This window comes from Dermacentor andersoni, chromosome 2 (assembly GCF_023375885.2).
Source record: "Dermacentor andersoni chromosome 2, qqDerAnde1_hic_scaffold, whole genome shotgun sequence".
In the NCBI taxonomy this organism is placed as follows: Eukaryota; Metazoa; Arthropoda; class Arachnida; order Ixodida; family Ixodidae; genus Dermacentor; species Dermacentor andersoni.
Window position 1 is genome coordinate 86,503,843 of NC_092815.1, and position 12,212 is coordinate 86,516,054.

Sequence of the window (12,212 nt, forward strand, 5' to 3'; positions counted from 1 at the left end):
CGGTGAGTGAGTGAGTGAGTGAGTGAGTGAGTGAGTGAGTGAGTGAGTGAGTGAGTGAGTGAGTGAGTGAGTGAGTGAGTGAGTGAGTGAGTGAGTGAGTGAGTGAGTGAGTGAGTGAGTGAGTGAGTGAGTGAGTGAGTGAGTGAGTGAGTGAGTGAGTGAGTGAGTGAGTGAGCGAGTGAGCGAGTGAGTGAGTGAGTGAGTGAGTGGAGAGCTGAATGCGACTGATTCGTCTGCGCGCATTCTCTTGCAAGACAATGACACATAAGTTTGGGCTTAAATCTGCCGGTGCGATTTTTTTTTTCTGTTGGAAAAGCTGTAGTACGTGATTCCCAGCTACGTCTCTGCAGGAGAACTTCCTCTCTGTAAGCAACCAGAATGACACGCGCGGTTGTTCCCGTGGTGATTACATATTTAAGCAATATGCTGCCCACACAGCAAATTCTAATGCCCGTTGATGCTTTTCCATCAATAAAAACAAACAACTATAAGTATGAATATCTTGCGTTTTAAGCTAAATATCCTTTGAAACTTTCAAACATTTGTAGAGTTTCGCATATGCCTTATTACTGCACGGAAAAGCACTTGGCGGTTTGGACCGTTCGGCAAGTCCTTCCGTTCGGCAAACCGTATTGCCGTACGGTTGATACGCAATACGCATGACGAAAACTATATCTATAGAGTATTTTAGCACTGCCGCATGCATCTGCACTATTCTGGAACGCTTCAGCCAGTGGCGGCAACAGCCGATGGCATTCCTTATAGCGAAGCTCGTGAGAAAAGTCCGCAGGGTAGGGTCGAAAAATTCAAGATATAAAGATAGGTAACGAGGAAAGTAGAAAAGTAGGAGGGACACCAAGATGACGCAACAGCTCTGACGTAGATAAGGTGCCGTTTACGCGACAGAAACTAACCCAATGATGGAAATCTCCAATAAGGAAAGGTGGCTCTCTTCTAACATCGACAGGAGCACCCCGAGGGAACACGTGACGTAGGCGACGCAAGCCGCGCGTACGCCTCCAAAGCTTCTTTCTGCGACTTCCTTTCGAAACATAAATCATGGCAGCACGATCAAGAACATCAGGCGTCCGAGAACACAGAATACCACGCGTCTCCCGATCTCGGAGACCACGCAAAAATGATGCTCGTTACGCAGATGTTTGGACACAGTGAATGACCACCGCTATTCAGTGATAAAGCTTAAAGATGGCCACAGTCGGTTCATCTGTATACCACCGTCTACCAAAAATTTAATTATCGTCACTTATAAATGTCCATCCTTAATAGGTCGCAGCTGCTGAGGATGTACTGATTCACGAGGCAATTGCGTATAGCCCGACTTTCGTGAAGCTTAGATCTCGGGTCTAGATATAACGGACTGTTGAAACGACACAGGGTAGGCGTGAAGCCCCTCCATATTACACGTGGATGGAGGGGCTTTAAGTAGTCGAGATATCAGTTACAAACGACTAGGCCGCCTTCGTAAAGACTCCCGCAGTGCGGGCGCTACGGCGCGCGCCGCCGAAACTTCGCTCTCGTCACGTCGCCTTCGCGTCCGTATAATTATCGCGGCTTATCTCCAGATCGTGGGGCCGCTGGCTCACACGGTCGCCCTAGGCGGAGTATATACGCACACAGAGGCGCCAGGGACAAAAGACGCGGCTGCAACCTCGGCTTCGCTTTCTTCCGCGCGTTCCAATGCTGCGCTGCCCTGCAGGGCCTCACTCACAGCAGCCCGACGAGATAGCGATCTCCGGCTTGACCTGCGGCGGACGTTGGAACGGCTGGCGCGCAACGCAACACCTCTGCGCGGCGGAAGCTTGAACATCGGAGTAATTTTCTGCCCGCAACCAATTAGACCTGCGTGCCTCTCAACAGCTGTACGGCACATTTTACCAAATCTAACCGCAATGGTATCTTATCGGGCCATTTGGTGGCTATGTACGAGAACGATTGAACTGAATTATGGGGTTTTAAGTGTCGAAAACTAAGATTTGATTAAGACGTACGCCGTAGTGGAGGACTACAGGTTAATTTTGACCACCAGGGGATCTTTCACGTGCCCCCAATGCAGGGGACACGGGCCCTTTTGCATTTCGCGCCTATCGAAATCGATCGAAAATTGATCCCGCGACCTCGCGCTTAGCAGCGCAACACCATAGCCGTTAAGCCACCGCGGCGAGTGAATGATGAGCAACATACTCTAAACTGAAGGGAAACAGCTAAGTCGGTTTAGACTAATAGGGCATTTCTTGAAAACTGCTTGCACTAATTTCGCGATATGAGGCTGATTATTACACGAGAAAATGACGGTCAAGGTTTCATTACACCTGCATTTCGCCCCGAAACCCGAGCGCCGGTACTTGAGTGTGACGTCACAGATTCCGGATTTATTTATTTATTTTTTTCCCTCCCGTATTTGGGCCGCTGTCGTCAGAGAAGATGTTTGGAGGGGCCAATATCAACACCGGTGACGCAGTCTCCATCACTTCAGCCTGCTGCTGTCGTAGTAAATGAGCTCGGAGCTAGAGGAATTGCTAAAATTTGAAAGGAAGGGCTTTACAGAGATAAAATAACAATAAGCAGTATTGGTGGGGGAAAAAATGTAATGTATATATAAAACGCATGGGCCGATTACTGTCCCTTGTCCTCTAGAAAGGATACCTCTCTGTCATGGAATGATAATGAGGACTGGTTCACACATGTCGTCCCTTTCTAGCTTATATGATATGCCTCAAAGATATATCGGGTTAACTGATCATTGTGAGCCAAGAGAACCGATGCGCCATCTAAATCCGGCGCGCAGCCGCATTCGCGGCAGAACATGGCCAAATACCTTGCATGGCCATGGCAGTGCATGGCCTTCCACTGAAATAGCTTCTGCGCAGTACAAACGTGCATCCTTTGTTATTGCTTTCTTCAACTTTTTCTTCAAAATACTGAAATTTGATGACTGGATATGTATGTATGTATGTATGTATGTATGTATGTATGTATGTATGTATGTATGTATGTATGTATGTATGTATGTATGTATGTATGTATGTATGTATGTATGTATGTATGTATGTATGTATGTATGTATGTATGTATGTATGTATGTATGTATGTATGTATGTATGTATGTATGTATGTATGTATGTATGTATGTATGTATGTATGTATGTATGTATGTATGTATGTATGTATGTATGTATGTATGTATGTATGTATGTATGTATGTATGTATGTATGTGCGCGTGTGCGTGCCTGTGTGTCTCTCCGCTTTGGACTCTTTTAGAAGAGCACTGCCCAATCACTCTGAAACAACCCATTGACGATGCCGTAGGTGTCGCTCAGGGACCACTACTGTCGGCCAAGCAAAGCAGCAAGTCAACAGGGCCTCCCGGTACATTCTCCTTGAACACAGTTTGTGCAGCGCGAATAGACAGGACATAAATGAACGCAAAGAGAAGAACAACCCACCACTGTCACCAACCACCCGCTCCCCCGAGTGAATAGCTTTTGTGGCTTCCCTTTTCCTTCACCGAACGATAAAAGAAAGCAATGCAAAATACCGATTTGCTTCATTTGCCTAACGAGACCTATACGAGAAAAATATTAGAGGAGGAAAGAAATAAACCACAAAAGCGATCTAATTCAGTACATCACACAAACGCAGAGCTATTTCAATGCAAGCAGAAGATCGGTCCTCGCTGCAGCGCTCCTGTACGCAGCCTCGGCTCCTTTCAACAGCTGTGACACAAAAATGAGCGCATCACTTTGCGCTTGTGCGTGTGGCCATAATAACCGCAGCACATACACATAACCTTATAAGGCGAAGACGAGGAAACGCTCAGAGTCAGGGTACGTTTGTGAACACAGCAAAGCGTTCCCACTATTCGCTGTTCAGGTAACTGCGAAGCGCAGTTTTTATACCCGTCGTGTTGCAAGTATACTGAGTAAGCGACGCATGTAACTGTCTTGATCGTATAAGCCTCACAAAACGTTTGACGCGAAGCTAATACCCTTTGTCGGTAATCTCCTCACTGTTATAAGGCTTTGCCCGCGGCCTCATGAACCCTTTATGAGCGGCCATAATAAGATATGGCTCGCGCGCGATAGCCAAACGAAACAGCCGCATGACGCGCACACTGGAAAGCGGAATCTCTCGCTTCTGTTGTTATCGCCCATAGGCTCCGCTGACAGTGTGCCGGCCCGAATACGATTCAAACGACCGGTGCTCGCGCTCGTAGAAACAAGGTGATAACAAGATCCAGGCGTTGCGGCTGGGCTTTCTCAACTCTATATTCTGTTTTCTTCGCCACACTTTTTACCCCTCTCCCCTCACCCGTACAGCGCAGTGGAGGTGCCCTCGCACGAGAGGCAGTAACGGCGCTGTACTTATCTCTTCCTATTCTCCTTTAAAAACCACTCACACACGCATTACGTTTTATCCCTTCTAGTATAAGGAAGCAAATAATAAGTGGCTGCGTGAAGACGAAACCATAAAAGAGACTACAGAAGAGACGCTGAAATAAAAGCAGCCTATGTTAGCAGATAATGAATTCCGGGCTCTCTCCATAACCTCGAAATATAAAAGAAGCAAATAAAGTTATGGTAAAAGTAATCTGACGATGACTGTCGACGGTAATGCGAATATCATTCGAGCAATGCAACGACAGACCGTACTCCTCAAGTCACGTTTAGTTAACACGTGCAGTAGTAATTGTGAGAGTTCTGTTGCCGCGGCTACATCCCACATACGCAGATATAGTCCCACATTGCTATGGCACTCGCTTGCCAAGGTCGCCCATGAGCATAGCGGCATGACAATGACTGTACGACGCCGACGCAGCGACGATGAAATGAGAAATACATAACTATCTCGATGGAACGACAAGGGCGGTAAACGACGACTGCCTGACGACAATGAGATGTCGATTATTAAATTACGCGATGGTGTAAAGACCACATCATGTCGACCACGACCTGAGGACAATGAGATGACAACTGTATGGCGACGATGTCACGAGAACCGGGAGAAGCTGGAATGACGACAATGACACCACGACGACGACATGAAGACGACGGTATAACAACGGATGCATAATGACGACTGAATGAAGACAGCATCATTACGATAGAATGACGAACAAGGAATGACGTCGATGGATCGTCGAAGGTGGTATGAAGACGACGGAATGACGACAATTGGATGACGGTACTGAAGAAATGACGATGGTAACACGACAACGAGAAGACGATGGCATGATGAAAACGGTACGACGACGACTGTGTGACGACGATGGCTCACGACGACGGCTATACGAGAATCGCACGTCGAAATTAATATGACGACGAAACAACGACCGCGACGGCATCAAGACGATGGTATGGCAACGAATGCATGATGACTGTGTGACAACGACTGTATGACAACGATGGGGTGACAACCGCATGTGGACAATGGGACGAAGACGAGTGCATGGTGACAATGGCGCAACGATCTCTGTATAATGAAACCGGAATGACTAAGCGTGACGACGACGGCATGACGACGACGGTCTGGAAACTGATTCACGATAGAGACCGTCTCAAAATTAAAGAATCCTCTGGTTTTACGTGCCGAAAACACGATTTGAGTATGAGGCACGCCGTAGTGGGGGACTCTGGGTTAATTTTGACCGCCTGGGGTGCTTTAACGTGCACCTAATGCACGGTACCACGGGCGTTTCTGCATTTCACCCCCATCGAAATGCAGCCGCCACGGCAGGATTTCGGTCCCGCGCCCCCTCGGGCTTAGCAGCGCAACGCCATGGCCACTACGCCACCACGGCGGGTCAGCGACTGTCGCGCGATCACGGAATGACAAAAGCGGCATGATCACGAATGAATGACGACAGTATGATTACAAAAGAATGATGAACGATTGGCGTCAATGGAAAGACGAAGCCGGTATGACGACGACGGCTTGACGACAGTGGAATGACGTTACTGAAGTGGTGAAATTATAAAACGACCGCGCGACGACGACGGCATGAGGAGTCAGATAAAGCTAGAATTAAGATGATGCAACGATCACGGCGGCATCACGACCACGAGCACTTATTTAGTGGCCCAAGCTATTAGACAACGTGGGTGACTGGGTCGGGGTAGAAGGCGTGACGACGTCGGCATGGCGAGAGCAAGATCGCGAAGCCGGATTGATGACGATGGTGGTGTGACAGGGAATGCATGAAGACTGTGTGACGAAGATGGCTTGACGACGAAGGTATGGCGGGAGTCGGATGATAAAGCTGGCATCAAGACCATTCAACGACCTCAAGCCCTTACTTAGTGGCCCAAGCTGTCGACAACTAGGGGCGGTGGGTCGGGGCAGAAGAGAGAGAGAGAGAGAGGCAAAGGAAAGACAGGGAGGTTAACCAGAGATCATCTCCGGTTGGCTACCCTGTACTGGGGGAGGGGCAAGGGGATGCAATAGGTGAGAAAGAAAGAAGGATAAAAAAAGGAAAAAAAACCGAAACACACACACACGCACCTACACACGAACTATTTCTGTGGGCACTGCCACGCAGCCCGCAAAGGCGTTCCTAGTCTTACGCAGTGTCACCGTACAGTCCTACGTCACACAGTGTACAGTCACAATTTGTCAGAAAGTCCCGTGTCTTTCAAACATCGCAGCAGTGCCTTCATAGCGGATCGCGCTGATATTCGCGTAGGCCAGGTTCCAAGGATCTTGTTTTCTGTTATTGGGCGCTTGTCCAGTTTGTCTATGGTGGAAGGTGTGACGACGACGTCATGACGTAACATCACGAAGCCGGAATGACGACGCTGGAACGACCATGAAGGTATCACGACCAGGAGTGCATGTGTAGATGCCCAAGTAAATAGACAACACGGGCCATTGAGCGAGCGAGAGAAAGATAGATAGATAGTCTACTGTTACATATATCAATGATCAAGTATCTAAGTACTACAGCAAAAATTATGCGAGCATAATAAGCATAAAGAAGAGTTTTAGCATGCAATTCTTTTTGTCTTGCGCGGAAAGATGTAGAGGGCTTCACAAACGTTCCTGTGGCTGTCGACAATGCGGTAGCCCCAAAGGAAATAATTGCTGGAAGGGTCAAATTCGAGCCAAGGCTTTGGAGGCGTTGTTCTAAAAATATTTTCCTTTGAATAATGAACCGGCTCAAGCTGCATACCTGGGCCACCAAATAGCTCGGCTTTCTTTTAGATCTATCTTCTTTTTCTTTTCTATTGCGGAACGCCTATATTATACCCGTGGTGTTCGCAGCTGCCCGTATACAAGCGGGTATACGACAGCGAAAGAACAGTACGCCTGACAAATCGTATCTCCTATGCTATACTCCTCGCTTCTTCACCTGCCGTTGCGAACTCAAAACAAGCTTTGCCGTGCACGGCGCTACGCACTTTCTCTCTCGTCACCCCATTCCATACGGGTTCGCTGCTTTCGACGAACTTCTCTCACTCTGCCACACCACGGTCGCAATACGTAGGGGAGCCGAAGACTTTAGCCACAAGGCAAAGGCGAGCCGACATTTTGGTATTGCTCGTGCCGTGCATGCAAGGCCAGCTTACAGAAACAATTAGGGCGGGGGAAAGAAGGGTGGCAGGGGCTTAAACGGCTAGAAAGCAGTTCCAGATAAGTATATATGCGACACGACAAAGCGAGGCCCACCCACGATCGTCGCAGTAATGACGTTATTAACGAACGCAGCACAATTTTGCGCGTTTGTAAACTATTGCGTTTAGTACGTGTCGTGTCGGATTTTGGGTATTTCCGCGAGAAGGTATATGTGCCTGCGTAAAAATTATTTACTTCCGCTCTATATCCCCAATGTTAACTTCTTATACCTCTCCGCTAGAATCATCAGCTATAGCAGCCGTTAAGATTTAAGCACCAAGCTAAGCACCTACCACGGCCAGCGGGACTATTCCTTTAACTTCGAAGTCGAAATTCATATAAAACGAAGATATATGGCACGAAATACAATGACGCAAAAGCACGACAAGGACAATGCAAAACGAAAGTGGACCCCACTAACGCTCACTCGTGTTTTCCTTTCGTCATTCCGCCCTTCACACTTTTATGTTTTCTTTTCTCTCCTTATCTGTTCTTCTCTTTTCCCCTTCCCCAAGTGTAGGGTAGCCAACGGGGCACGTCCTTGGTTAACGTCCCTACCCTCTCTCTCTCTCTCTCTCTCTCTATGTTTTTCGCCGTAACACCTTTTTTTAACCCGCCCATGCAGATGGCGCTCACTCCTTGTGGGAAACACGTGCGAAGCACCGCGCCCTCGACAGAGCCCGCAACGCACCTCCGCTCGACGTTGACCTGCACCTCGCGTCCGTCGGGCAGCACCAGGCGCAGGTCCATGCGCCCTTCGAGCAGGTCGTCGATGGCGCAGTCGTCGCTCAGCGCCCGGCCCGTGGCGCCCGGCGGGCAGCTGACCACCGACCCGTTGCCGGTCGCGCGCAGGGCCTGCTGGGCCCCGATGGACGACGAGGACGGGCCGCCCACCAGGCTGCGGGGAGGCGCCGGCGCCGCGCACTTCTTGGCGCGAGACCTGCAGGGAGAGAGACGGGACACGTGTCGGTCACTCGTGTACACAGCGCACATCCCGGGAAAGGCATGCGCCGACACGAAGCATTGAACCGCGAACGGAGGACACCATAAGGCACTCCCTAAACATATCGAATTGGCCCAGTTTCGCGTCATACCAGCCCGATGGTGCTCTGCGCAGGATTTAAATTGGCTCATTATGGTGGCGACTATAATAATGATGACATAGCATCACACAGGTCTAACCGGCGACTTATCAAGCAGAAAGTACACGTCCATCAAACAGCAACGCCCGCGTACGTTGCGCAGCTTTTATACTCGCGACAGAAATTATTATAATTTGAAGAGGGGGGGGGGGGGGGGGATCGGGGTTTCCTTCTAAGCATTCGCACGCACGCTAAAGTCATTTAAGTAAATCACCCGATGCGGTGCAGTTTCACGAGTGGTGCCATCAATATGGGTTTGCATGCGTCGATAACGCGATGAGGTCGTGTACGGACGCACAGAAAGGGAGCGAAAGGCTGAAGCAAATCAGCAGCCCGGCTCAACAGCGTATCGCCCGAAGAAGCAAGGAGGTCCGTCACTGGTGCTGTAAGGCACAGGCAGATATATTCTTTAAAGGCAGTCACATACGAAACATCGCAGAGTGCGAGAAATAAAAAAAGAAAGAAAGGGAAAAACCAGAGAAAACAAACCTGTCAGTATAGCGAGAAAGCTCATAACATCCGTGACCGCAGGGTAAATGCATTACACTCTACAACGGAATGCAGCGCGCAAGGAATATGCGCGAAAGACAGACTCGTGCAGTGTGCGCCTTCTTCACAGTCAACGCACGGAACATCCCGCGGCCTTGAACGCTCCCTGCCTATCGCTCGCGAATGATAGTATGAAAAAACAACAAGCGAGAGCAACCCGACAGGACGTCTTGCGTTTCGCTTCCGCTCAGAATGGAGACGTCGTGCATATCGCGTATACGCGTACACGTCATACCCGTTTCGGTCAAGCGTGTCCTGGATGGCTATAGCAACGGTGCGACTCGGAAGCCAGGCCCTCCAGTCTTAACCTGAACACGAAGGCAGATAAATTTTCTTCCCGGCGCTTAGCAAATCTCTGCGACGGCGCATTCCAGAGGCTGCCGCTTGCACTGCACGCGCATGCCACTCTTGAAAACAAAACGAGATGAGTCAGCGATCAGCGCGAAATCGCTTACACCTAAATGCAGCTGCTACGAACGGAAGCGTATAAGGATTGCTGCGTGCTCAGCGGATAGCGTCCTGCTTACGTTACAATTACTGAATACTCGTCAGCATTGCGAGAAGACAAGCAAGCAGAACGATATGACGCGTAATACAGCAGACGTCTGATGAACGACTTCACAAAGTCTTTCTGAGTTCCGACAACTCTTCATCGACTGCTGAAACTCCGTGTCTGGCCATTCTGCGGCGGTTTTCTGACTGTCACTCATTTGCGACACGTGACTTTCTATATAAGAACACTTTTCGTGCTATGCGCCCTTTGACATTACATTTTCCTTGCCCAGTACGCTATATTCAAGTGAAAAATTTATTCTCTGCAACTTTGCGGCATAACGCTGTGGTGGCATAACTAGTCGCAATAAAAATCCTTCACGCCACTTCTTTTTTTTTTTTTTTTTGTGCGCGTGTGTGGACAGATGTAAAATATGCATCACTTCATTTCGTCTTCTACTTACTCTACCCAGCAGTATGTCTTTCCAGGAGCTTGCAAGTCGACGGCAAGTAGGGAAGGCCCTGCTCGTCAGGCTTTGTCGACGCGGGCACGGTTATAAGTCACGCGCGACTGATACAAGCCTTGTGCAAAAACAAATAATAAACCGCACACAAAAAAAGAAAATACGCACATTCTCGTTCAGCGTATTCGCAGATGTCACTTACATGGTCATTATTCTCTTCATAAACCATACTTCACGTCGCTGTACACGCGCAAAAGCAACGCGGAAGGCATCGTTCTAATGTGGGCACACTAGGACAGCTGCAGTTAGTAGTAGTAGTAGTAGTAGTAGTAGTAGTAGTAGTAGTAGTAGTAGTAGTAGTAGTAGTAGTAGTAGTAGTAGTAGTAGTAGTGGTGGTGGTGGTAGTAGTAGTGGTGGTCGTGGTGTTTTACCTGTATTTCGAAAATATTTACATTGCGGAACGAGAAAAGGGGAAACATAGGGGCTCGATTTTTGTTAATCACAGACCATACAAAGCCAATATGCAATGAAGCCAATGAAAGCAAAGGGGCAATTAGCTGTGGTTAGAACTGAAACGTCGAAAATACGAAATAAAGGAAAACCAATGCGGACGAAAAGGTAACTTGTCGCCGGTGGGAGCCGAACCCGCAACCTCTGCATTACGCGTGCGTTGCACTATACCAATAGTGCTACGGCGACCGCGATCAATTCGGCCGCTATCTTCGGTATTCTATGTGTACTAGACTAGACAGCGTAGTGAGCAGCGTATAGCATGGACGTGCCGCAAGGCTATCGAGCGACATATTAGAGAGGTTTAGATTAGGGGACCCAACGTATGTGTTCCCCTAATCTAAAACTTTCTTTTAGATGTAACAGAGCCAGCATGTCATGCTCTTCGCACGCTTGCGTTGTGTTCCGACCCTCCCGTGCGTAATACACGAAGTTGTTTGCACAAGCTCGGTCACCGCATGCCTATGACGCTCGAAAAGTGTGCACCAACCGCTGCAGTTACATTCTGCTGCGCTAAACTCAGTATTTACGACGACGAACACCCAGGAGAGCACTTGCAGACAGCTACTATAAGCTGACCGTAACCAGACACACCGTGAAGGCGAGAAACAGAATGCAAAGAAACAAAACAGAAGAAAAGCTTTTTTTTTTTCTTTGTGTGTGTTCACAGTGGGAAGCCATTGTGCCCACGGTGGGACGTTCAGGAAGAAGAAGGCGCCATCCAGCACGAGCATTGCTATCACCTACCTCGCATCAGATCCCGAGAGATGAAGTCGCGTTAAGAGAGAGAGAGCAGGTTTGGGAAGAACTCTGTTGATCAAAACCGTGCAGCGATGCGGCTGGTTTGTCCGAGGCTATAGCTAAGTTTAGCGGAGCTTAATTTCAGGAAGACTAACGCTAAAGCGGAGCAAGCACGCTTCGCCACTTCGACGATAGTTTGGAAGGTAGTGCTGAACAATCTGCAGAACGCGATGTCATGAAGTACAACAACTCTACCGTCAGGGTTCCGTCGGGGCTAGGACTGTCATTGGCACCCATGGGGAGACTCGCGAAATATAAGACTTCGGGCCGTAAATCAGTGCTGTACTATGTTACAAGTCCCATCGGATCAAGTTTCTGACGTCGAAAACGAGGCTTGTAAACGCAGAGACAGGTTTTTCAAGAAGCCTCCTGCCGACGGATAGAATTCGAAACGGAGTAAAGAGGCCAAAGGAAACGAGAGCGGACGTATTTGTGTTCGATTTGCTACACCCGATTAAGCACTCTCGCACACTTGCGCATCGCGGGGCACCTTTTGTTTACAAAACACCCGCAGTTTGTCTCTGCAGCTAAAGTGTTTACATGCCGGCCGCTCTCTAACCGCGCACTTAGGCGCGAATGTTGTTCGGCGCCGCGAAATCGGCGCCCCGTTTGGCTAAAGGCATA

The 12,212-nt window shown here is 48.9% G+C and overlaps 1 protein-coding gene across 5 annotated transcripts in view; it reads right to left on the bottom strand.

Moving 5' to 3' along the window:
* The window catches only part of LOC126541686 (uncharacterized), a 219,438-nt gene that overhangs the window by 35,517 nt on the left and 171,709 nt on the right, over positions 1-12,212 (bottom strand). For all 5 annotated transcript variants that reach the window (XM_050188565.3, XM_050188564.3, XM_050188563.3 and 2 more), the window contains exon 2: positions 8,322-8,570. In XM_050188565.3, coding sequence (XP_050044522.2) covers positions 8,322-8,570 — 249 coding nt within the window. The remainder of the gene's footprint in view (positions 1-8,321; positions 8,571-12,212) is intronic.